General features: G+C 38.9%; 1 protein-coding gene across 3 annotated transcripts in view; it reads right to left on the bottom strand.

Annotated features, from left to right (window-relative positions):
• Positions 1-7,579: 7,579 nt before the first annotated feature.
• Positions 7,580-26,924, bottom strand: part of IQUB (IQ motif and ubiquitin domain containing) — a 48,378-nt gene continuing 29,033 nt past the window's right edge. For all 3 annotated transcript variants that reach the window (XM_042470645.1, XM_042470646.1, XM_042470644.1), the window contains 5 exons: positions 19,539-19,709; positions 18,472-18,648; positions 13,254-13,502; positions 11,294-11,479; positions 7,580-7,947 (listed from right to left, as the gene is read on the bottom strand). In XM_042470645.1, coding sequence (XP_042326579.1) covers positions 7,780-7,947; positions 11,294-11,479; positions 13,254-13,502; positions 18,472-18,648; positions 19,539-19,709 — 951 coding nt within the window. In that variant the 3' untranslated portion in view covers positions 7,580-7,779. The remainder of the gene's footprint in view (positions 7,948-11,293; positions 11,480-13,253; positions 13,503-18,471; positions 18,649-19,538; positions 19,710-26,924) is intronic.

Here is a 26,924-nt window from a genome sequence, read left to right on the forward strand (position 1 = left end):
AGAAACTGGAGCCCCTTCCTGACTGCAAGTAATCAGTAGTTAAAGACATTAATATTTTCTTCTAATCAAACCATTGGACAGCACAGAGTTAAAGTGGGGTGGGTAGATCGGTATCTCTGAGGCAGACAGAAGATAGATTGATTCCCCCAAGAATCCCAAACTTGTTATTTTTTGTTTCCAAACCTGAAACTACTAACAGTCCAAAGTGAAGCCACACCACAGAGTTCTGATAACCCGGGAAACCCACAGAAAACTAGAGTCCTGATAGCTGGGAAACAACCTTGAACAGGGTAGCTGACAGAGATATAGTTGCAGCTGCAGGTTTGCTGAAGACTGCATTTCCCAGTCTAAAATGTATCTCTGGATACGTCTGAGCAACACGGGCTGACTAAGGAAAAGTGAATTGAATGTTCAGTTATTGATGGTTAAAAATTAACACCAAGTAGACACATGAACTGAATGAAGTCATAAGAACCTCTGTAATATACACATGAATTTTTAGTCACGTCACATGTAATGTCACCTTGCAAGCTTATAAATTTTGGAATCCTATCAATAAAGTTGTTCTTTCCTTGCTTCTGAGGCAGGGTGGGAGGAGAATCTCTTTGGCCAAGGATAATAATCTTTCCACCCAGATTCAGGGTCGAAACCCACAATCAACGTACACTCAGGATGCTCAAGGTGGAGACACTACTTATAAGGGGGTCCCTTGGTAGATAGTATTGGTGTGAGGCCTGTGATGAGTAGAGCGTCACATAGACATTCATACTTCATTGTCTCACTCTCAGACACATACAAAGACATAGGAACACAGAAAGAGAACTACATGTTATTCCCTGAATCCATCTGAGACATATATATCTTTTTTGCATGCTCTTTCTCATAACACATGTACGCTCCCTGACATAAGCGCACACACTGACAAGACTTCTGGCCTAAAAAACAATCATATAGAACTCTAACAGTTTAGGATATAAAAACTTTAAAATGTGGTTGTATTGGTAAATGCAGAGAAATGTATCAATAGGCAGATTAAAAAAGGAAACCAAAAGAAAACACAACTCTAAGTTTTCCACTGTTTCAGCATTAGTGGTAAGGTAACTTGATGAGCCAGCCATAAGATAGTATCTAATCTTCACTGAAAGCCAGAATGGTGTAGAGGTTTGAGGACTGGGCTATGATTCTGGAGACCATGGTTCATATTCCCACTCTGCCATGCAAACGTACTGGGTGACATTGGACACGTCACTCTCTCTCAGTTTGAGAGGAAGACAGTGGCAAAACTCCTCTGAACAAATCTTACAAGAAAACCCTGCAACAGGCCAGCCTTAGGATCACCATAATGAGAACCACCTTAAAGGCACACCACAACAACAACTCACACTGAGGTGCTAAATCTACTAGTTGTACTACTTGAGACTGTATATGATGACTTACATGATTGCATCTGATTAAAACCCTCTGCACAGAAAACCAGCATTAGTAAAATAAAATTAGTAAAAATAAAAATAGTAATTGAAAATACTAGGAATTTATTTTTTTTAGGAGCTGGCATCTCTGATTACCCCTTTTCAGAGATAAACAGTAGAATGTAAGAGAATATGTGTTCTGATTCAACTAATACATGCACAGGCTGTCTAGAAGGAAACAATTAGATTATAGTGCCAGCAAGGGCAGTAAATCACCAGCACCCAGAAAGTGTCCTTGCCTATGGAAGTCTGTCCAGAGAAACAAGTTTGCCAAACAGTCTAGTTCAAGGGAACAAACTAGCAGTGAAGTCAACACAATCCAAAGGCTAAAGAAGCCAAAAAGTCAAAGGTCCAAAGTCCAGGAGTCTGGAAACAGGAATGCTGGACTGGAAGCAGACAAGTTGCTTCCAGTACTAGCCCTAGGCATACTCAGTTCTTAAATGGACTGGCACCTTCAGGTTCTAATTAAAACTTCTCGTTTTCAGCTTGATAAGCAGGCTGGTTGAGCATCATTGATCTGTTCTTCACTCCCTGTGCCATATCCTCAGACTTGGAAGTTACACTACCTCCTCAGATATTTCCTCTGCTCCATCAGCTATAGGTGAGTTCTGCCTTTGTCTTACTGGATGAGGCTGCTCTTCAACAGGGAGAACTGCATGAGGCTGCTCTGCCCTACAGGCTGTTCTTTGCTTGGAGGATTTCCTTAAGCCCCTTTTCCAGCCTTATTTTCAGCCTCCTCCTTTAGGCCTAGATCCTGGCCCATGACCGATTATAGCTAATGAAGTTCAAACATTTTTGGACAAGATCTTTTAGAGATACTCTATTTGCGTATTGAAATATGTCCTCTAGATGCATGAGTGTTTATGTACTGGATATAAATTATTTTGTCTGTGAAACCTGTCAACGCCACATTCATTTAGCACAGGAATAAATTTACCCATCTAAATTTGGACACAAGAAATGTTGTTGCAAAAAAGGGACAATTGATGGGTATTTTCTCATTAACCTTCCAAAGAGATAATGTTGAGAAACTGAGCAAGAGAAAATACAGGCTCATGTTATTAAAGAAGCAGCCTTTATGGCAAGATGGAAAAACATGATTCAGTTTTGATGCTCGCTTTAACATTAACATTACAGTTTTCAAATTTTGCATTTTTTTTAAAAAAAAAATACCCAAAATACAGGATTTTGTTTTGTTTTGTTTGCTTCATAAATATCTTTTATACTCTTCAGGTTATATTCATGAATATGCAATTTCATTTAACTGCTTTCCAGTTGTGTGCTGAACATTCAGTAATTAAAAAGCAGCCATGCATTGGCCTATGTATGAGTCACAGTTAATTGCACCTATCATTCAACCATTAAGATACAGAGAAATTACAAAGTGGGAATACTAACTCTTGATTTTGTCCATCCATCTAGCTCAAATCATGGGAGCCTCGGTCACTGTACATAACAGATGGTCCCAAGATATGGATGTGCATCTCTATTCACCCACTCTGTAGAAATACAAATTCTGAGGTAGTCTCAGTGACAAAGAAAATTTTTTATAAACACAATTGACCCATTGTATCCATGGATTCAACCATCCACAGCTTGAAAAAAATATTTTAAAAATATATAAATTCCAAAAAGCAAACCTTGAATTTACCATTTTATGTAAGCGACAACATTTTACTGTGCCATTGTATCTAATGGGACTTAAAATCAGCATTAGGGTGATATTGTGCATTTCTGAGACAGATTTTCGTGAGCAGCTATGCGGGAGCAAGGGTTCAATTCATCACCCCCAATCCACCCCATGGGCCATACCCAACCCAAACCATATTTGGCAAGCCCAAATGCCTCCATTTTCAAAATGGCAACAGGAAGTGACATTGCATCACTTTCTGTTACCAATTTAAGAGGGACTGTGGGGGGAAATAAAAACACTTGGAAGTAGTATAGGGTTCTGGATCCTTGATAGAGTAAATTTTTACATGAATTTTCATGTTATTCTGCATGATTTGTAGTCAAAATTGGGCTTTGGAGGATTAGTGGATGCTACAGGAGGCCTTCCTCTGATTTACATAAGGCCTGTACAGATAGGCCAAAAATAAATCTGCTTCGGGTCACTTTGGAAGTATGCTGTTTAAATGACGCACACGTCTTAAGAGGCCAGAAGCTGCTAAGGACTGGAACGAAGCTTTGGCTCAGCTTCTGGCCTCTTAGGATGCATGCATCATTTAAACAACATACCTCCAAAGTGACCTGAAACAGCTTTATTTTGGCCTGTCTGTACAGGCCCATAAATGCACAATATCTAGATCTTGTTGCCTGCTACTGTTAAAAAAATAATATCTTTTGATCTATCCGTTTGTCTTCTTATGCTTGTCATTCTATGCTTATCAAGGCTGCATCTGCAATGCTGAATTAATGGAGTTTGACACTGCTTTAACTGCCATGGCTCCATCCTATGGAATCCTAAGACTTGTAGTTTGTTGTGAGCTCTCTGACAAAGAAAGCTAAATATATAACAAAAATACAAATCCCCAAATTCTATAGATTGTGACACGGCAGTGAAAGCAGTGTTAAACTGCATTATTTCTGCAGTGCAGGTGCTGTCCCTGAGAAAGGAAAGAAACCCTGGTTTGGCACAGAGACTTTTCATTTAATTGTAGAAAATAAAAGCAAAAGTGTTAGTGGTTTGAGTATTGGATTAGGACTCTGGGAGAATCCCTGTTTAGCCATACAAACCCCGTAGGTGACCCTAGAAAACTTATACTCTAAGCCTCAGAGGAAGGCAATGGAAAAGCAATTTTGAATAAATCTTGCCAGGAAAACTCTGATATATTTGCCTTAGCATTGCCATATGTCAGAAACAACTTGAAGGTACACAGCAACAACAAGCCTTGAAAGGAAGCTGAGAACTCTCATGAACATTGGAGAATCCTTGACAGGCTGGTCTTCTCATGCTGAAATGACCTATCTCACACAAAAATTTGCCAACTACAGTTTCCTACCCACCCACTCCTCTCCATATTCCTACCAGAAACCCAATTCAGTAGGGTGAAAATAGGTTTCCAGATCAGCCACATATATAGAAAGATGTTTATTCACAGAAGTCCCATTGCCTCTGGATGAAAGCTGGCAAGCAGTTGTTCCTCACATTGCTGTTGAAAATGTAATTTTGTTGATTTTAGAAGTACAGAGCCTTTCACCCCCAAATGAATGAAAAAAAGACTCACCTTGTTCAGGCATTTGGACCTTCTGCCCTCTGCCAACCTAGGAGCCAGTGCCAGTGGCTATACATAGGAGAGGGGTGCACCTCTCAAAGAGTGATACTATGTCTTCAAATGGACATAGTGGCACTTGGTGGCTCCTTTTGTTCCCAGTCACTTCATAGCCTTTAGTCGGGAGAGGGAGTGACCTTTCTGTATGTAATAGATCCATTATAACATCTCAAGTAAACAAAATGTAGACCTGTGTCGCCAATAATGTCAGTTTTGATCCCCTGCATGTTTTTTTAACCATATTTGCTTAATAAGGGCTTCATAAGCTAGTATGATGATTTTTGTACCTCCTAGTTTGCTTAATAAAGGTATTATCACAATGTGTGCTTTGGATTTAGATTTATTTAGTTCAATTTTTTGGAGGGCGATTTCATGCGGAGTGAGGAGTCTCTACAATGCATGGAGTCTACTTGTGTGATTTGAAGCCTTGGAAATGAGGTTTGTAAATAATGAGGGAACAGAGGAAGCTCTCCCTTTCAGAAAGTTGCTGTCCTCCACATACAAAATGGACAGAATCGGTAGCAAAGGGTGTAGGCCTAGTTTACTTGTTTTCCTCCATGTTTACAGTGAATACCTGAAGAGGCCTACTTTCAGAACAAAAAAAATTAACAGTGATGACTCGCTATTGTGAGTGACAAGTCAGTTTGACAGTTAAATCTTCAGCTGAAACAAAAGGTTAAAGAGAACTGAATGGAACAAAAATTGTAAATATCCCCAGAAGGAACCAATAAATCCCGTGAAGTGTGCTTCGGCAACAGCATTGGGGTTTATATTCTGCAAATATGGTGTATCTCAAATCCTTAGGTTGCTGACTTTCAGCATGATGAATAACACTGCAGGAAACAGTGCCCCCTTTTAAGAAGTAGCGTACAGTTTAGACTGCATTTATCAGAAAGAAAATCAGCCAGCCAGCCAGCCAGCCTTGCATTGCATTGCATTGCCAGAAATGTAAAATGGCCACTGGTCCTTCATTCTAATACATGTTACTAGGTATCACCTGATACCTATGCCTCAATCAATGCTCCACTCAAGAGATTAAATTTAATAGAAGACTGCATTGCTGCAATAGGTGGCATGAGTGTTTCCACTTTTTATCATCCTTCCTCCACCACCTACTTTTTTGTGCCACTGAGCCTGATGAAAAGTCCTGGAAGACTCAAAACCTTCCTTGGTTGGGGGGGGGGGGACTGTCTAACTATGGATTTTACTTTACCTATTGTTACCCAAAGAACAGGTGGAGGGACTGAGGGGGGTTCCCTACCAACTGTTACCATTATAGCAAGCCCAAATGTCTCCATTTTCCTCTGCTGCCAGTCTGAAGATGGCAATAGGAAGTGACATTGCCTCAAATTAAAGGGTGGAGTATGCAAGAGTGCTTAGGTTTATGGACTACATTGTCATATCTGTTTTTTATTTGCAAAAATGTGATTTGGAATGAACTCATTTTGTCCACTAAACAAAATGGGCTGGGCAATATATGTGGTATCCTTTCTAATGGTGAATAATTATAAACTAATGAACTTCAAAGCAAATGTAATTTTTTTTCCAACACGCTACATTCTGTTTTGATATTTAAAAGTTACCTTCATTTGAAAGTTGTCCTATCTTTTGTTAACAATCTAAACTAAGAGACTGTGTAGACTGCTCCTACGGGGCGGCCTGTAGCTGCCTACAGCTGAGCTAGATCAGGACTGCAGCAACTGCATGCTGCAGCCCCAATCTGGCCTTTACAGGATGCAAAAAGGAGCTGCAAAAAAGCGGCTCCTTTTTGCACCCTGGAAAGGGCATGATAGCTGCGGCTTTAAGGTGTTTGGTGCTGCGTCATTTGAAGTGGCGCGCAACATCACACCACCCTGGGGGTGGAGTCGAGGCGTGCGTTATGTGGATGCCATCCCCCCCCCCCCCCAGGTGTGCACAGCCTCTAAATTCAAGCAAGGAACCAGATAAGATTATTATCCTGCATATCTGTATAGGATTTGTGGAAGATTCATTTCTTAATCCAGGCCATGATTGTTAAAATATCCTGGCTAAGTATAGATAATCCACCCCAGTCCTTTATTGGGCATCTGGGAAAGCTATGGCAATTGGTCTGCTGCCTTAGTCAGAGAAGGAACTATAGAATAATACAGCTGGCCCTCTGTATCCACAGATTTTTATTCAACTATCCATGGCTTGAAAATATTCAAAAAATATAAATTCCCAAAAGAAAACTTTGTTTTTGCCATTTTATGTAAAGGACGCCATTTTACTACTACACTGTATATAATGGGACCTGAGCATTTGCAGATTTTGGTATCTACGGAGGTCCTGGATCCAAACCCCAGTGGATACCAAGGGCCCACTGTAGTTTGCATTTTCTAAGCTTGTGGTGAATCTAGGTTCTTATTTCCAAATTACAAATTACTGTACGAAATGAAGCTGCCGATCTCTGTACATTATGTAATTGCTTTTGGGTTTCTGTTAATATATGTACAAGAGAAAGCCATGGAAAATATTTAAATGTATTTTTTGAATTCTATTAAATATTGCTTGCAGTTGGTATACTAGCCATTCTCTGAGATATGGTCATAATCAGTTTAATGATAGTAAAGGCAAAAAGGGGCAATAATTTTAAATTTAACCAGTAACTCTCCTCCCATCTTTTAGGACATTCATTATAGCCATTAACCTCTAAAAAGAACTATCATATAAACTAGATTTTATTTTCAGCAAGACCCGGATAGCCCAAGTAAACCAAAATTTTTAAAAGAAAAGGTTTCTAAATAAAAGGATACATCCTTTTCCCACTGACTTACAAAATGAAGCAAATATTTTAAAAAGTTTTTAAGACATAGAGATTGGTTTAATTTTGAAAGCAATAACAACAGCATAATGATAGCAATTTGGTTATCAGCATGTTTGTTTAAGAAAGTTGCATGTTGCTAGTATACAATTAAGAAAAGATAATCAGCTAAAATGGATAGAACGAATGTTTATCTTGATACCAGATTGTTATTCAAGCTATAAATCAGTGAAAACTCTTCTACATGCTAAAAGCATTACTTTGATGGGCCAGGTGTTAGAGCCTTTGTTACTAAAAGATCATCTGTGGTGGTTGGTTTGTCATCTTTATGAAGAACAGCTGCCAGCTTTGGAAACTGGGAAAAATAGTTTCTTGCAAGGATATGTTTGTGCTTTATCCTGTGAATAAACACTGGCTCATAAGCCTGAAAAGGGGAAGGAAGGGAAGCCAACATTAGTAAATGAAATATAATCACAGCATTCAGGACATTATCACATACATTCTGATTTAGAACCATGCGTTATATCACATCTATGCAAGAGTGTGAAGGTGCTGTGTTTGCCACCAATGGTCCCTCGCACTCTCTTCCGCACCCCTCCTTATCGTGCCTTCCTGCCCTATCTCCTATGCAGCATGCCTTTTCTTTTAGTTTATTTTTTATTTTTAACACAGTTCTGAAGCTATGCTAATGTGATATAAATTTTTTTTTTTAAAAAAAGAAAATAAATAGGAGAGGTGGGACAAAAACAGCCTGCTTGGGAATAATGAGGGGGAAGAGGGACAGGGGAGAGGAGGAGACAGTGACAAGACATGACTGTCAGTATTGGAACTGTCATGGCAGAAATGTTTCACACCTGTGGAGTAATGAAAAAGCAGTGTGATTGGGAACGTATTGATAGGTTTTTCCCATCACTGAAAAAACATGCTCCAACAATGCTTCACAGGTACAGTACTAATGAAACAAATATATTGTGATTTCGCATGGTATGTATTTTCAGTGATGACAGTCTCCACCTTTAATCACAGGTAAAAGCCTCATGTGTGATAATGTCCAAGGTCTCTGTTGATCAATTGTCTGTAATGTAGGTTTCCAAACCTTGAATTTTAACGAAGTCCAGTATAAACCAGTTATTTCCTCTGTTTTTCAGCAAGGTAGCGCTACATGTTAATTAATTGAAACAGAGTCAGGCAATCACTCACAATGAACTGCTACAGATGTAGCAGGTGCAACTTACTGGAAAATGGTTAACTGAAGCTGCACTCTCAACATACTCTTACTAGGAGGCATTCCTCTTTGGGCATCAGGGAATTAACCTCTGAATATGGATGTGAGGGATTATATCATCAGTGGGCACATCCAGACTAGCAATTTGTGCTGTTTTTTTTCTGTGCTGTTTGATGTTTCTTGTCACTTCCCTGTCCAAATGTTCTCCTCACTTAAAAAAAAAACATCAAGAGAAAGGTGGCACCTTTGGATTTATTGGCAGGGGTGATTTTGCTTGTTATGTGGTGTGCAATAATTATAATTGACCACAACCCTGCCCAGATGTGCTACAATTCTCAAGTGATTTCTTTCTGTATTTCTCTCTTTGTCTCTTTACAATTTTTATTTTTTTCAGTCTTCTCTAGATGTATAATTCTAAAGTGATAAACTAATGATACTATTTCTGTAAGATCACCCTCAACACACAATACACACTCACTTGCATTTGGTCAGTCTCCACCAATGTCTCAGTTCACATAGGGAGTGCTTGTGAGTTTAAGTGACCTTACTCTAAGGAAATAAACAGCACCACTACAATTTACCACTTCAGTACCATTCCTCCAAAGAAAAAAATTATTTTAAAAAAATGTGAGGAGAAGCTGAGGGAGAAAAAGGAGGGTATGTGAGGACTGCAAAACAGAAACACATTTGAAGGCAAAATGAGGAAGAAGCAATACCTCCACAGCAGTGAATTAGTGCTAATGTTTTAGATGGGTTTTTTTCACATTTCTCTCTCTCTGTGGGAAGAAAAAGATTTCCCATGAGAGATATTGGACAAGGGGGAAATAAAGCTCAGTCAGGAGGCAGGCTGTAAAAGCACTGCTTTAGATTGCCTTGAAATCAAAGATGGGAAGTGTAGTGCACATTTACTCCTCAATTGTAACGCCACCCCTTGTCTTTCTGGTTGCAGAGCAGTACTAGGCAACTCTTCCAACTCTACAGAAAGACATATGTGGCCAACAGTTCCAAAATGGAACATGAAAGCTATCACGCAGGAAAATTTAATACCCACAGCCCATCTCACTACACATTGCCCCCAAATATTGTAAAATGAACTGTAACAGTAAGTGCCCATGTGGATTTGGGATTCAAAGGGTACCAGGATAGGAAAAAAAAAAAACTGCTACAGTCAGCTAAGCATTAAAAAACCTTGTGGTAACTGATGGGAACAGGGTGACCAAATACACTCCTTTTCCCAGACATGTTCAACCTTTCAATCTTCTGTCTGAAAAGAATCCCAAAACATCCTCCATTTTTAGCATGTTTGATACCCTGTGCTGATCATTTTTTAACATGCACACACCAACAAAAGAGACTGCCTGTCTCTACTGGGCTCCACAGACCTCTGAAGTGATGGGTTATCAGCAGCAGACAGAGGTTGGGCTAACTCCATATTTCTGCAGCCAATGACTAGTGCTACTGCCCATCTCTTTGGGGCTCCTTTGGCATATCCTTTGGTGGTAAAACCTGCCCTTGTATCATCCAGTGTCTCAGCAGGCAACGAAGAGGTAGCTTAACAGATTTGTTATTGCCACTACCGCTATTGCAAAGGGTTTATTCTCTCCCATCAACCCCAAAGCAAGCTATACTTGCCACAGAAGCTCCATTTAAAATATATTATATGTAACACAGATGTAAATAAACCCTATATAATCAGTTTATATTCATATTGGTGTTTTTTTATTTTATTTTATAATGTCCTACATTTTACTTGAATGTTCTACATTTTCTGGTCCCCTGTCCTCCTTTGTAGTTATGACATCTGATCACCCTAAATGGAAATTACCAGGCAATGCAGCAGGGCAAGAGTAATGTCACTTGGACATAAAAGCAACTAATATTGAAAAGAAAACTGCTATGCTTTCACACATTTAGCTAGTCTGGATGAGCCCAGTGTGTAGTTAATACAGAATTTATTTCATGCCCATTTGAAGACTACCTGAAAGATGATACCTCTACGTATGTAGTGAAGGGATAAAGCCCAAGGTTGCTGTTGGGTCTGTGTAAGCATTGGATATACCATGGGATTTCAAACTGTGGGAGAAGCTTTCAAGTAAATAATAGTCTCACAGAACCCTTTGAAAGGCAACTTCTCAGAAGAGGAATGTTGTGGTGAAGAATATATCAGAGATGACTAAAGCAAAGAATGATGGGATATAAATGCAAATGAGCAAAACATGCTGTGGAAGTGGCAAAGCTTACAAATTAGACATTTAGGGGAAATAAACATTTTTATCTCCCATCCCTCATATTATGAAATTGCACACAGGCTGGAAATAAATTAGAAAATAAATAAAGTCTGTCTCTTTGAGGCTCCAGAGAAAAATAAGGTAATCCAAACATGATGCAATACTAGAGAACCACATGGAAGAAATACTGTATGTCTTCCATTTCAATGGTCTACAGAGGTATTAAGTGGGGTAGAATTTGCTCAGCACAGAATATATTTTGGACTTTAACATTAATGGGGGGGGGGGAGGTGGGGACATTTCATCAACACCTGTACCTTTTCAAGATTTTTAAGTTTGAGATGAGCTTCAGCTTCCTCATTTCTGAGGAGGATACAGTTCCAAGGAGACCATTCTTTATACTTATTCCACCTGACCATGACCAGATCATAGAGATCGTCCCAGGCACTAAGAGCAGACTGAGAACCCCAGAAGTTTTCAACCATGTAGTGCAGGTCTTGCTGCTGCAATTGAAATAAGTAAGTCAAAGAAAACAGAATTAGTAATGCTTATATGTGTGTGTGTATCACCAGATGTTCTATATATCTATATATGTCACCAGATACCCTATAATATTAGACATATGCTTTTAAAGTGTAATAGTGTAACCACATATGACCTTCTGGATTTTCAATCAGAGATTTAAATGCTACTGATGAACCTAATCTGTCTCTCTGCAGTGATAACACACAATCAATAAAATTATTCCAAGATACATGTGGCTAAAATGCAAGCTTTTAAACAATTATATTATGAACACTCTGAAGATAGAAATTCTGGATCTTCTTTTTGCAGAGCTTCTGATTATCAACTTTTTGTTGTAATACTTTCTTGTTTCTAATCTAGAGGATACCAAATCCATGCTGTTTTGTTGTGTTTGTTTGTAAAGCTAGAACAGAACATTTCTCTCTGACAAGCTTCTAGGAAGTGGCTTTTTAAAAGAATTATTCTGCACATATACTCTATAGGGATCCAGCCTATTCTGTTGCTATTTTCTGCAGCATTAGATATTCCAGGCCTAGCTAATATTGAATGCTAGAAAAGCTAAGTAAAACTGAGAATAAAGGAGAATGCTGCATGTTATTAATGGGAATGGGTACAGACTAGCAAGAAGAAATGGTTTTCTCTAATATAAAATGCCATTTTTCTATAGGTTTCTATCTGATACCTAAATGTGAAATACTGGGTGAGGGTTGGACCTGGTTCTTCCCCATTTTTTCCTCCCTTGAAACAGAAAAAAAAATGGAATAGCAAGCTTAATCTTTGAAAGAACGCACTCAAAATCAAGGAACAAACTGGACATGAAAAGATGAGAAGCTTGTTTTAATTCATGCAAACTCACCATCTTCTGAGATGTGTAAACCTCAAAAGAACACTCAGGAAAAAAATATAGTTAGACACTGATTCTGATTTGAGGAATCAACCTGAGGTTCTATTATTTTAAAGATTATATTACTCGCTAGGGAGAGTGGGGCAGAAATCTAATAGGGTGGCAAGTGAACAACACAATTTAAAATGCTGCTAAATTACACTTAACATATTTCATATTCTTGAGGAGTGTTGCAGTTTGCCCCTGAACGCCTAGATGTTTTTTCTCCAGAAACAAAGATACAAACACCCAATCAAATATCCCATGTCCTAAAATGTCCATATGGTACAATTCCATCTTTTGTCCAGTTTGGCTTGAATTTGGTAGCAAGCTCTTTGTATGCTGATACAGACTGCAAGTATTCCATACCATTATTGAGTTTGTACTTCAGTTTATCATCTGGCAGTAAACCTCCTTTGTACTTAGTTAGATAAATGCTGGCCGCCTAATCTGTTACCAGGTTCATGCTCAAAGCCTTACCATCTTGTAGAATCTACCAATGCTTATGTTCCACTGTCATAGCCTTGACACTAGGATGTGGTATTCCACAAGTGGCACAGTAGGACTTTGTGAAGGCTTTTTACACATAAGCCTAAATAACTGTCTATGAAGTAATATGTCCCTACTGATTCAAAAGGCTGCAATATAAAAGGCTGAATGGCAAGTGCCTCACTGGTAGGTTAATTTAAATTCTAGTCAATTCTCCTTGGCTCAAAGAAAGGATATATGTAAAAGACCAAAAAACAAAACAAAAAACCCTTATGCAATTTTAAAGCTTTCATATTCTAATAAGAATTTATGTGGGATAATATATAGCTCCTTTTCTTTTTTTGCTTTCTAAAACTTTAACAAAATGGTTGTCTGCATACCTGGATTATGAAAGCAACCTTAGCACCATCTTCATATTTCACTTCAGAATCTCGTAGATTCCGGAGCATACGTTTGTATTTCAAAAAGGCTTCCCTCTTGCGAGCCTCATTATCCAGCTTGCAGCATAAGCGACAGCGGCCAACAGTGTGTGAAGTAGTGGATATGGCAAAATCAGTAGAAGGTAGGTACCTTTTGCAACCAAGGCAAAAATAGATGTTTTGATAAAGCTTCATTGGATCAGGGGGCACCTGCAAGGAAAAACAGATATGCTATCATGGAGTTATTTCTCATCCTAAATACTAATGTTTCCATACTTCCATTCATCCAAAGATATATTCTAAGTTTTCCCACCAACAATAAATTTCCAGGTTTCAGGGTAGGAAACAAAACTGGATGCCTATTCAGATGGACACATGCACCTGTTTCCTTTAATGAAAGCAATGGGCAAGTGCATTCAGGCAAAAAAAGAGATCCAGCTGCACATTTGACCATACAAAGGTATTTAGAAAATTAAAGACACAGCTATAGCATTGCTAGTGAAAATGTAATTTTCCAGAATCAAAGAATAATAGAGTTTGAAGGGACCACAAGAAAGACCCAGTCCAACCCCCTAACATGCAAGAATACCTTCTAATATGTAAGTGCATAAAAATAAATAATTGATGATAGTGAAAAATTTACTAAATATCAGAAGGTAAAACTGCAATTAAAACCAAACAGGTTATACTAGTCTATGTTAGTCAGGATCTCAGTGTCAACCTTAAATCCAGGCTCAATTAAAACTTCACTCATCTGTTTTAAACTTTTTTGCAGAATGACCTTTGGTAAATGAAGAAATATATATCTATAAAACAATTCTGCTGAAGCACAACATGTGGTCTGCCAAATGCAATCTGTTCCCACACATTGTACAGTACAGTACAGTAAACCTAATTATTATGAACATATTCATTAAACTATATTAAAGCATGTTGAGAATGACATTGTGAATACTATGATAGTGTTACTGAGATTAAGCAGACAAATCTAAAGGCATAAGGAGCAGCTATTCCTGTTCCCTTTCCTGTTTTCTCTAAAGAAAGAAAGATAAAAGTATCTAAATGAGGTACCATGTTCAATTAAAGATATTCCAAATTCTGGATGATGCCCGGACAAAATCTGCTTCCAATCTAAATTTATAAGGCCATATCACCATAGGAAGATTGGTTGTCATGGTTATTCTGACCGATGTCATAACCTTCTCAAGTATGACATCTCAGACAAAAGGGCTATAGAAAAACTGATCATCGATGATTTCAACAATGCAATAACTTTGCAATGTTGTCCATTACCTTTTTAGTGGAAACATGAACAATGGAAGAACCAAGATACAGCTAAGTAGGAATAACATAAACGTTAATGATACGTTCAACATTCTTCACGTCTACTATTTCATCCACCAATAATTTACAATAGCCATGTAATATATGCTAGTGTTACCCAATATCACAGAAGGAGACAAACACTAAGAAAGTAGTATCTTGCTTCAGGCAATCAGATGTAAAATATAAACTACTAGACTTTCAAGTCAAGAGATTCTTAGACTGTACGCCTATACACACCTACAGTGAAGAAAGCTCTATCAATGGGCTTTACTTTTGAGGACTCATTTGTCACTATGTTATCCATTCATTTCACTGCTTTTGATGTTTTAAAGTATCCCCTCCCCTCCTATTTGCTAGGTGCCAATTAGTATCCTTTGTTCTCCTGAGACAACTGATATCTTGTTGCTGCCAATTATCATTAAATCAGTATTGACTTACAGTGACCCTATGATTGAGAGACCTTCAAGAGACCCTGTTACTAACATCTGCAAACTCCAGGCTGTGGCTTCCTTGACTCAGCATACCCTGCCTTTGTAACAAATATTATCATTTTTTGTCTAATGAGTCATGTTGCCTTAAGACATGTCCAAAGCAGGTAGCTCAGTCAAGTTGTTTTCTTGGAAGAGTTTGGGCTTGATTTATTTACAAACCTATTTGTTTTCTCTCTTTGGCAGTCCATGATATCCACAGAACTCTTATCCAACATCCCATTTCAAATGATGGATTCTTTTCCTGCCAACTTTCTCCACTGTCCAGCTTTCACCATCTTACTTAGAAAATGAAAATACTATGGCATTGATGCTTTTGACTTTGTATTTTAGCTTCCTTATACTTTCTTCCCCACCAATGGGGAAGATGTTTTCACAGTGGTGGAATTGTGTGCTCCTGTGAGGCAAGAGGCTATGCTGATGATAGCAGTGCTGAGGGCAGGTTCTCCCATGTCAAAGATACTTTTGTGGAGGAGCCAGACTAAAATGTGCTGGACAGCAGCAGTAGTGTGTATGAGACAGAGAGAGACCCTTGCAAAGGATTTCTCAGAAACTACAACCATGGCACCATAGCTAACACTTATTAGTACTGTGCAGAAGAAGGCACAGCAAACCCCTTTTTACTGTATTGTCTTTTACCATGGAAACCCTATGATGAGACAATCCTAAATGAAACAAGAGGTAGTGCCAGAAAGCTAAACTTTCAGGTGAGATGACACCCACTGAGCTACTGAAGAAGACAACTACAAGAAGTCTTGTGGCTAATAATCTTTTTAATAAGAGTTAAAGTATAGTATTTACATTGACCCCTAGATAAGTCAACCTAGGTTTTGAGGGTCCAATTTTGGACTAAAATTTCTAGACTTATACATGAGTATATACAGTAAATTACAGTAGCTATACAAGAGTTTTAGCTATGTAAGGGTTATAAAGGTTTTTAAAGATGTCACTGTCATAAGGCTTCTTCCTGTCAATACCCTGAGGCCACGTTTTTACTTCAGGACCATACGAAGACTCCTTGTGAATGACATTAACCCACACCACATGTGGGTGCACTATATGCAGCTTTCAGCTTATGCTGAAGCCACGCTGCAATAAAATGAATGGTGCATGTACCCGCTGGATGAGCATGCGCTGCCACTGCACCGTGCCTTAGCCCCATTATATTCAATGGGACTTGAGCATATGCACTATTTGCCTTACACGGGGGAGGGGGGGTCTGGAAAGGATCCACCGCATAAAGCAAGGGTCCACTGTAGCTTATTGAGGATAATTTCATAAATGGTATGGTTACAATAGTTACAACACATCAACAGTTGCAATTCCCTATTCTATTCCTTTTATTGAGTTCTTATAAAACTAAACTATTCCTTTCTGCACTCTTCCTCCTTTAACGGAACTCTGAATTCCACCAAGGGATGCTGCATTGAATTTCAGCTACACTTCTACTGACACTCAACTAATTGTTAACCATCACTCACTCCTCCCCTTTATAATCACTCTTTCAACAGCAGCTCTTCCCCTACAGCCAGCCTGAACCAGCATTGGCTGTTGGGAAATCAAGTCTGCCTTGAAATGAAAGTTTGTCGTATTACTAAATTTTAACCCTCTTATGAACTGCTGTTTAGCCCCCTAAAGAAATGTAGAAGACATCTTTTCATACAGTGAAACACTTAATCGACCTCATTCAGCACCATCTTTGGACAACTTATTTTCCTTATTTTCTAAATTGGAGGTAGAACCCACAAAAGTAAATTATGGTCATCAGTGACAACTGTTGAAGATGTGGCAGCTATTTCAATTGCAAACTAAGATACAAAACTAAAAGGCAAATAAGGTTATGTTAAATATTTAACTTTTGGCAACACAGCTTGCTCATCTAGTTTCTATTTGAACACTTTCTGCATTCAAGATCACATGCAGTGGTAAATTTTTAAGGGAAAGTATTAGTGTGCAGAAGTGTTTTCTCAACATATTGCCAAACAACTTTATTGGCTCAAATATTTTGAATGGATATGCTTTCTTTTAATAGGTTCAAAAATGCCTAATTTCTTTTTCAGTTGTTTTCTTTCTCTTTTCTCCTATTCTGGTCCCATGCAGAAGCATCTCCAGGTACAGATACTCAGTTAATAAACCAGTCTGAATAGATGTGCCTGAAGAGCACTTCTGAGTTGTACAATTCTTCTGGTGGTTTGAAAGAAAGCTAATAAAATTGTCTTGCTGCCTGTGCAATTTACTTTATACTTTAGGCTCCATTTTGATATCTTCTTCAGGTCTACTCTGTTAAAGGAGGAGGAGCATGACTAAATATTCTAGAACAGCAGTTCCCAACCTGTGCTTCGTGGAGCCCTTAGGGCTCCCAATCAAACAAGTTGGGAACCCCTGCTCTAGAATATTACAGCTATTTCATATTCCTGTTGACTGTTTAAATTACTTCTGTGTTTCCCAGTAACTCAGTGAAATAAAGAAGTTTCATATTTGTTTTGTATAGAAAAAAAATAGATAGCGATGGCATTGAAATAGCTCAAGATGTTCCATACCTTCACACAATCATTAATCAGAATGATGACTGCATTCAAGAAACCAGAAGAAGATTAGGTGTTAGAAGGGCACTATGAAGGAACTGGACAAGATCCTTAAGTATAAAAAAAAATATCACTGAATAATAAACTAAGGATTGTTCATGCCATAATATTTCCAATTTCTATGTATGGTTGTGAAAGCTGGACAATGAATAAAACTGAAGAAAATCAACTCATTTGAAATGTGGTGATGGAAAAGATTTTTATGGATAATGTGTACTGCTAAAAAAACAAGACAAATAAGCTGGTCCTAGAACAATCAAGCCTTAACTCTCTTTAGAAGCTGAGATGACTAAACTGAGACTGTTGTGCTGCGGACATTTCATGAGACGACATGACTCACTAGAAAATACAATGCTTGGTAAGCTTGAAGGTACAGTAGTAGGAAAAGAGGAAGACTGCATTCCGGATGGATAGATTCAATCAAAGAAGCCACAGCCCTGAGCCTGTAAGACCTAAGTAAGGCCAATAATGATAGGTGACTTGAAGTCTTTCATTCATGGGGTTATCATAAATTGAGATCAACATAAAGGCAGTTAAGAAACAACAATATTTTCTTCATATATACTCTATAACTTGCTCCAATATCCTGTGGACGTCCACATTTACACCCTTGGAGCACAAGATGTATAGGGTGTGCTTAACAGGGAGGACTTTAATTCCTCCTTCTGTTAACCACCAATTGAATTACCTCTGGGCAGTCTCTAAACTGTTCAGATTGAGATATTCTACTTACCTACATATTATATTATTATAAAGAATGAATAAATGCAATAGAAATACCTTGAGAAGTCTAGCAACTTCTGGGTTAAAAAATGGTGTTTTAATATACTGAAGAAATAATGTGCATATCCTTTGTCTGAGTCCTTGTAAATTACATTCCTTCACTCCCCGCATCGTAAGATCTACTTCTCTGTCAATTAATTCCACTATTTCCTGGGTTAGTTTGCATTCATGTTCCTGTAAAGGCAAGCAAAACATAGGCACATAATTTCTTACATTGATTGCCAATTACAATAGTACACAATGCCCTGAGGCAACTTAAATTCTAGTTCATTAGGACATGGCTTCACAATGTGTCTTCAGAAAAGGCATGCAGTAATCTGTCACTGCTGATCAGTAAACTAGGTACAGATAGTTATACTATTTGCTTTTTAAAATGTAAATCATTTATTCATGATTCACTGATCTTTCAGGCCTGCTGGTCCAAACTAGATCTACTTTATGGATTTTTAACCAGCAAAAAAGTGTTCTTTGATTCGAACAAATGGGTTCCTTTTTGTCCCAAAGCAAACAGCAAGTGTAGGGAGCCCAAAGAACTGCTGTTGGGACAGTTATCCTCCACATCAAAGTCGTTTTTGAGATTGGTGCCCTTTCTCTAGCTCAACTCTAAATCATAAATTAAACCAAGAGAGGTGCTTTCTTGTGGTTTAAGACTGCAATGAAGCAGCACAATCCTATGCAAGTAAGTTCCAAGTGTGCTTAGAATGCAGTTTTAAATTCTTCACCAATGTAAAGACTCAGTAAGGTGGGCCCTTGTCATCCGCTGGGATTTGGTTCCAGGATCCCCCATGAATCACAAAATCCGTGGATGCTCAAGTCCCATTAAATATAATAGCACAACAAAATGGTGGCCCTTATATAAAATGGAAAATCAAGGTTTGCTATTTGGAATTTATACATTTTTTGGAATATTTTCAAGCCTTGGATGCTTGAATCCTTGGATAAGGAGGGTCGACTGTATATACTACATTTTGCTGAAACTGACACTTGAATGCAGATTTTTCTTTGGCCCATTCAGTACTTGCTAATTACAAAAGAGTTTTTGTAAAGGTTTGAGATAAACATACCTTCACTGTATGCTTCAGTGTTAGCAGCACATCTAGACGCTCATCTTGGGGAAGGTCTTTCATACTAATGCTGCGGTAGATTTCAAGCAGTTCCCTTGCACGCAGTGTGAACTGGGTGTCCATTTCTGTGATTCTGCCATCAAACGCTTTCCATCTTTTGGGAGCTGCACACTTTACAAACATTTTAAATCAATGAGTTAGAACAGCTGGAACAACAGATGAATAAAGTCATTGTTGTATGCCTTCAAGTCATTTTCAACTTATGGTTACCCTAAGGTGAACCTATCACAGGCTTTCTTGGAAAGATTTGTTCAGAGGGGATTTGCCATGACCTTCCTCTGAAGCTGAAAGAAAGTGATTTGCCTAAGGACACCCAGTGGGTTTCCATGTCTGAGCAGCGATTTGGTCTCCAAATTCATAGACCAAAATTCAAACCACTGCACCATGCTGGTTCTAATGAATAAAATACAATCCTTAAAACTTAACCAGTGACTGCTTGCTAATTCCTTCAGAACCTGAACAATTCTTTAAAAGCTAGCAGTAGAACTATTGCTATTCCCCACAAGCTTGCAAGTAGTACGAAAACACTTTACATTTTCTGTCAGTGTTTACATTTAACTGTAAAAGCCAATAGGTTTGTTATAAAATTGCAGTTTTCTGATAAAGAGAAAACCAGAAGACAATAAATACAAACTGTGTAGGGAAGAGACTGTTCATTCCATATTGTGTATGGTGCTGGATAATTTAATGGTTGCTGCCAGGATACAACTGAAAACTTATCATAATCATAATTATGGTTTCATCATCTTTAATACTTTGTAAAAGTGGACATAGATCTTTTTTTTAAATGTAGCAGGATTGCCAAAGTTCTCAAAATATGGAAATGGCTAATTATTTTCTGAAAAAAGCCAATATCCTAGTGGTAAAGATGAATTCTATATTCTACAGTGTGATGACTACTGACAAGCTTGTATAGTAATTGCTGAATTTCTGCCTGTTACATTGCTGTTAAAAATCTTTGATCAGGGGGGGAAAAGTTGTGATTTGATGAAAGGCACCTTGTGAGATATTAACAAAAGAACAACAAATAAGGAGAATAATAAAGGTAAGTGAAATTACATCTGGGTCTGGATCAAGTAATGAAGGAGGCAACTGGGATTAAAGCACAGAATAAAGAAGATTATTTTTCTTTTAGGCTGAGTACATCTGAAACAAACCTATGGGCTAACAATATTCATTTTAACTTTGACATGAAGAATACAATCAGGAGATGTTATCTTGTTGGGACAAACAAAGAACTTTACTGATCATGAGAAGGCAAGGTGACACATGACACACACCTTCTGGATCTAGCAATTGGATTCTGGTGCCTTCATCTCCTAGAGCACCAGTTCTCATTTTTCTCTACAAGGCCAACAGACTAACTTCAACGCCACAATCCAAACCTCACTTTTTAGAGGAGATGTGAGAATCTGTAGTCCTCCAGATATTGTTAGACTGTACCACACATAAGCCCTAGCCAGCAAAGCCAATAAGAACGGAAGATGGAAGTTGATATCCAACAACATCTGGAAAGCTACAAATTTCCCAGCCCTGATTTAGGCGTATAAAGTACATACTATGCCTTAGAACTTGATCCTTCTGCAACTTCATTCCAAACTATTTTAACAGTACACATTTTTGTTTATATTTTTTCACAAAATACAAGCTCAACATCCATCACTATCAATCAATCATATAAGGTTTTTACAATATTTACATTTACTTTCTCCTCTCCCCTCATTACAAACAATATAGTACAATCCTTGTTAAGTTCATCCTATAATCTGATCTAAACTATATCTGTTTCCTCTGCTTTCAAATTCTGTTATTACACATGCACCTCTTTTTGATCAGTTTCATTCATTTTGTATATAATACAACTGTGTACATTTCAATTTATTGTTTTTAATTGTATACCTCCTATGTATCTATTTCTTCTACCAATTTAGTATTAAATGACCATATACCATTCTGCCATCCCTTCTTTGATTTATGTATAATATCTTGAACTTCAAGTTATCTCTCTTCAAGTCTCATAATTAATTAATTCTTGTGTACAAATGTTACTATATCAACCCATTTCCTTCCCAAAATTTTATCATACTATTCCAATATTCTTTATACTTTCTCAACCATTTTCCCTTTATTAATGTTTGCAATTTATCCATCTCCATGATTTGAAAACATTTTAAAAGCCAACCATCAATTGTTGGAGTCTTGCTATCTTTCCATTTTGGGGCAAAAACCATTTTAGAAGCAGATACAAGATACAAAATACATTTAGTGTGTTTCTTATTCACCTATTCATTTAACATATTTAAAATATAAAATTCTGGTTCCATCTTGATTTTGATTTGAAATATTCACTGCATTATGTCGTGTATTTCCAGCCAAAATTTCTTAGTTTCAGGGTATGTCCACCACATATGGCAGCAAGTTCCTCTGGTTTTACCACATTTCCAACATTTCTCATGGTCATATTTATATATTTTAGCAAATCTGACTGCTGTCAGATACTATCTGTGGAACATTTTATAGAGGTTCTCTTTGATGTTCATGTGTTTCAGGCCTAAGACATAATATAGGCGGTGTACAGACTGCCCCTTTGGGGCTGCCTGCACCAGCCCCTTTCCCCAACGGATCGGGGCCTCAGCTGCCACAGCGGCAGCCCCGAGGCCTCAATCCACCACTTTTCCAGTCCTTGGAGAAGTGGCAAAAGGCCGCTTCCCCGCAGCTTGGAAAGGGGTGTTTTTGGGGCTTCATGCCCCAAGGACACCCCGACAGCGGTGGTGAAGAGGTTTGTGCCAGCGACAGAAACGAAGGAAGGAGCTCTGTTTCGGAGTTCCTTCTGGCGCTGCTGAAAGGGTGCCACAGTCGCCCTTCAGTGGCACCAAGAAAGGGCGCCGCCATTACAACATACCAGGGTTGCGGGGCATCTGGAAAGGACGCCCTGAGGCAACCCAAGTACGTGTACAGGCTGGCGCAAAGCGCCGGTCTGTACAGCGCCATAGTTACTTTTATCAAATATTATTTCATCTACATCTCTCTTTGCCAATTCCTTCAAGCATAATATTCATTTTCATTCTTTCATGCAGTTGTCTATGCGTAAACCATTGGCAATTTACTCCCTCATTAATTATCTCTTAAGTGCAGATTTTGTCCCTCTCCATTCTAGTAGAGCTCAATATTTTAACTGGCCAGTTTCTATTAATTTCTCTTTTTTCATAAAGGCTTCATGGGGAGATGCCCACAATAGTATCTTTCTGTATATTTTGTTCTTAAGCTTACTCCATAACTTCCACAACAGTCTCCTTACATAATTATTTATAAATTCCTTGTTCATTTCCAATTTGTTCTGCCACAGATATGCATGCCATCTTTACCTCAAATTGTGATTTTCCAGGGACAGTAACTTTTTATCTTGCAGATTCACCAATTCTTTTAACCAATCTATGCAGCAGGCACCATGCAGGACACCAGACCCTCCTCATTCTTTGTCTTCTTGCATTAATTTCCAATATACTCTAGGAGCACTGGTGGTGCAGTGGTTAAATGCCATTGCTGCAGCCAAAACATTGTGAGTTCAATGTTGCAGGGCTCCAGGTTGACTCAGCCTTCCATCCTTTCATAGGTCAGTAAAATGAGTACCCAGCTTATTGGGGGCAATTGACTAACACATTGTAAACTGCTTAGAGAGTACTCAGCACTGTAAAACAGTAAAGAAATTAAGTGCTTTTACTATTGTTGAGTTTTTCCCAGCCCAGATGAATCTTGAAAGCTCTCTATGCCATCGTTTAATTGGTTTATTGCTTATTATAATAGGTAAATTCTGGAACATAACAGTACACGTTTATAGTAATTTGATACTACAGTGTGCTCTTGGCTTACACGGGGGATCCGTCCCAGACCTCCTACACATGCCAAATACCATGCATGCTCATCCCATTCAAGTGGCATGCAGTGGCATGGTTTCCACGCACGCCATGGACGCATGCCCATTCATCCAAATGGGACGCGCCACCTCTTGTGCCCTGTGCGCTCCCGCACAGCTTTCCACATAAACTCAAAGCCGTGTATAATGCGGGCGCACTGTATATCAACAAAACGTATTGGGATTTGTCATTTGGGAAGGTAATTAGAATTCCCTGCTAGGTAGCTTTAGTGTACCCCCTGAATAATAGCACCAGAGCTCTCCAGCAAAAATAAATAAATAAATAAATAATCCAAGACTTTCACCAACTACAATGATAGAATTCTGTACAATAGAGCCATGGCCATTAAAATGGTCCCTAACTGCTGTAATTGCATAAACACGTAAATGCCCACTGCTTTGTGTTCACTCATTTCCCTTTGCTCCAGCCCTTTTATAAACAGCATGCAGACTTTTTTTTCATTTTTATTTATGGTTTTTCATTTCCTATAATTGCATAAACACGTAAATGCCCACTGCTTTGTGTTTACTGCTGCTGTGGTACCTGATACCTGTTTTGGAACACGTTTGCCCCACTAAGATAGCCAGCCAGCTTTCCATATGTTCCAGAACCTGACTGCCTGAACCCTGATAGTCAACCACTCAGTGTTATTCTTGATCCAGTTCTTAAGTTTCCTTTCCCTACAAAGAAACACACAATATTATGTGTAGTATAATATATGAATGGAAAACTATGTCCTCTTATCTATGCAGTGGTTGTGAGATATGTAGGGTGCCATATGATACACTGTGAGAAAACTCACAGTAAGCTGTAGGAAGAAAGTAATTGCCTCCTCACTCATGTATTTTTTAAACACCAAAAACAGAAGCAAAACTCTTCTCAGTTTTACTAAATCCCCAACCCTGGGCTAGCTTTCACCTCCCAGCAAAGATAAATGTTGGATGAACAACTGAGAAAGGTTGGAGGAATAGTAGGAGATTTTAAGTCCTGGCGTTGCTTGTGGCAATATTTGCCCCCTCTGCTTTCCCCTGCCTGCTCAATAAACTCCAACCATTTCACACCCCCAAAATGATTTCCCCAACTCTCCACACACACCCATCTTGACTATTCATGCCAATGCTGTAAAAAAGAACAAAGCAGACTATGTCATGTGCTGTCCCCAGCCTTAAAAGCAATATTCTCAGCTACACTTGCCTCCAGACCAAACCTGAACTCATAGCCTGTTTCCTCATGGAAGCAGCAATCTGCAGAGTGTGAAGAACCATCCATTTTACAAGTTGTATAAGCACACAAAAAGATAAATAAAAGCAAATGGGGATTTATAAATGAGAATTTAGCAGGTTTAGTGCTATAATTAAATGCGGTGCTCATAATTGGAACTGACGGAGCAAAAACTGACTAAAAATTCTGAAAGGAAACAGATTTGTCCAAATTATGAAGTTCTAAGTCTTTCAATTAGAGCCAGCAAATTCTGAGAAAAGAGGGGAGAGGGAAAACAGGGGATTGTTGCTGTAGCACAGCTAAACGTTTATTAATTTGTTTTCCCATGCATACATGATAAACCAAATCCTTCATAAAGTATTATTCGGCTTACTCTATAAACCAATATTATGACAGGGTAGCTGTTGGTCTTTACAGCCAGCAGTCACACACGGCTCTACTATGCCTCAGCAAGCGGTTTTAATTTACTCAGCTGAGAAAGTATCTCTTTGCTGTCACAGTTCAACTTTTTTTGGGAGGGGGGAAGTATAGTCAAAATAAAATATAATGGGTTGGATTCAGAGAGATTGTGCAGTGGTCAGAAGGTAACTGCTTGCCCAAAAATTGATGGACTGGAAAGCCCAGTGTGCAAGTTGATCTATGTCTACAGTTCTTTAGCTACAGTATTTTTAATTCTGCTAAATTTATGTTGAGAGCCAGCATGGTATAGTAGTTTGAGCACTCAACTATGAACCTAGAAACCAGGGTGTGATTTCCTGTTCAGCCTGGAAACCCACCAAGTAACCTTGGGTGAGTCACATACAGTGGTACCCCGGGATACGAATTACCCAGCTTACGAATTTTTCGGGATACGAAAAAATCCCATAGGGATTTATTGTTTCGGCTTACGAAGGTTTTTTCGGGTTACGAAAAAACCTCGGCGCTATTTTCAATGGAGCCGCGGCAGAGCCGCGGCTTTTTTTCCATTAGCGCCTATGGCCTATGCATGGTTGTGAGATTGTAGGGTGCCTATGATCCACTGTGAGAAAACTCACAGTAAGCTTAGGAAAAAGTAATGCCTCCTCACTCATGATTTTTTAAACACCAAAAACAGAAGCAACTCTTCTCAGTTTTACTAATCCCCCACCCTGGGCTAGCTTCACCTCCCAGAAAGATAAATTGGATGAACAACTGAGAAAGGTTGCGGAAAGTAGGAGATTTTAACGTCCTGGCGTTGCGTGGCATATTTGCCCCCCTTGCTTCCCCTGCCCTGCCCAATACCAACCCAACCATTTCACACCCCCCACAAATGATCCTTCCCCAACTCTCCACCACACACACCCATCGACCTATTCATCGCCATGCTAAAAAACGAACAAAGCGGACTCTGTCATGGCTCGTCCCCAGCCCTAAAGCCAATATTCCCCCCGCTACCACCTGCCTCCCGACCCAAACCTGACTCCTAGCCGTTCCTCCAGGACGCAGCACATCTGCAGAGTGTGCAGAACCATCCTTTTACCAGTTGTATACGCACACAAAAGATAAAACCAGCACATGGATTATAAATGATAATTAGCAGGTTTAGTGCTTAACTTAAATGCGTGCGCATAATTGGACTGAGGAGTACAAACAACCGACTCAAAATTCGAAAGGAAACGATTTGTCCAACTATGCAGTTCTAAGTCCTTTCAATAGCGCCAGCCAATTCGAGAAAACGAGGGGCAGCGGCAAACAGGGGATGTTGCTGTCGCACGCTCAACGTTTATCATTTTTCCCCCTTCTACTATTAAACCAAACCCATAACATATTCGGCTTCTCATCAACCCACTTATGACAGGTAGCTTGGTCTTTACAGCCACAGTCACACACCGCTCACTATCCTCAGCAAAGCGTTTCCAACTCACGGCAAGTATCTCTTTGCTGTCCCACGTTCACTTTTTGGGGAGGGGGAAGTATAGTCAAAATCAAAAATAATGGGTTGGTCAGCGAGACTTGCAGTGGTCAGAAGAACTGCTTGCCCAAAAATTTGGACTGGAAAGCCCAGTGTGCAACGTTGCTACTGTCACGTTCTTAGCTACAGATTTTATTCTGCACCCAATTATGTTGAGAGCCAGCATGTATATAGTTAGCACTCAACTTGAAAACCTGAAACCGGGGTGTTATTTCCGGTTCAGCCTGGAACCCACCAGTAACCTTGGGTGAGTCACATACT

Source organism: Sceloporus undulatus, chromosome 5 (genome assembly GCF_019175285.1).
Source record: "Sceloporus undulatus isolate JIND9_A2432 ecotype Alabama chromosome 5, SceUnd_v1.1, whole genome shotgun sequence".
In the NCBI taxonomy this organism is placed as follows: domain Eukaryota; kingdom Metazoa; phylum Chordata; class Lepidosauria; order Squamata; family Phrynosomatidae; genus Sceloporus; species Sceloporus undulatus.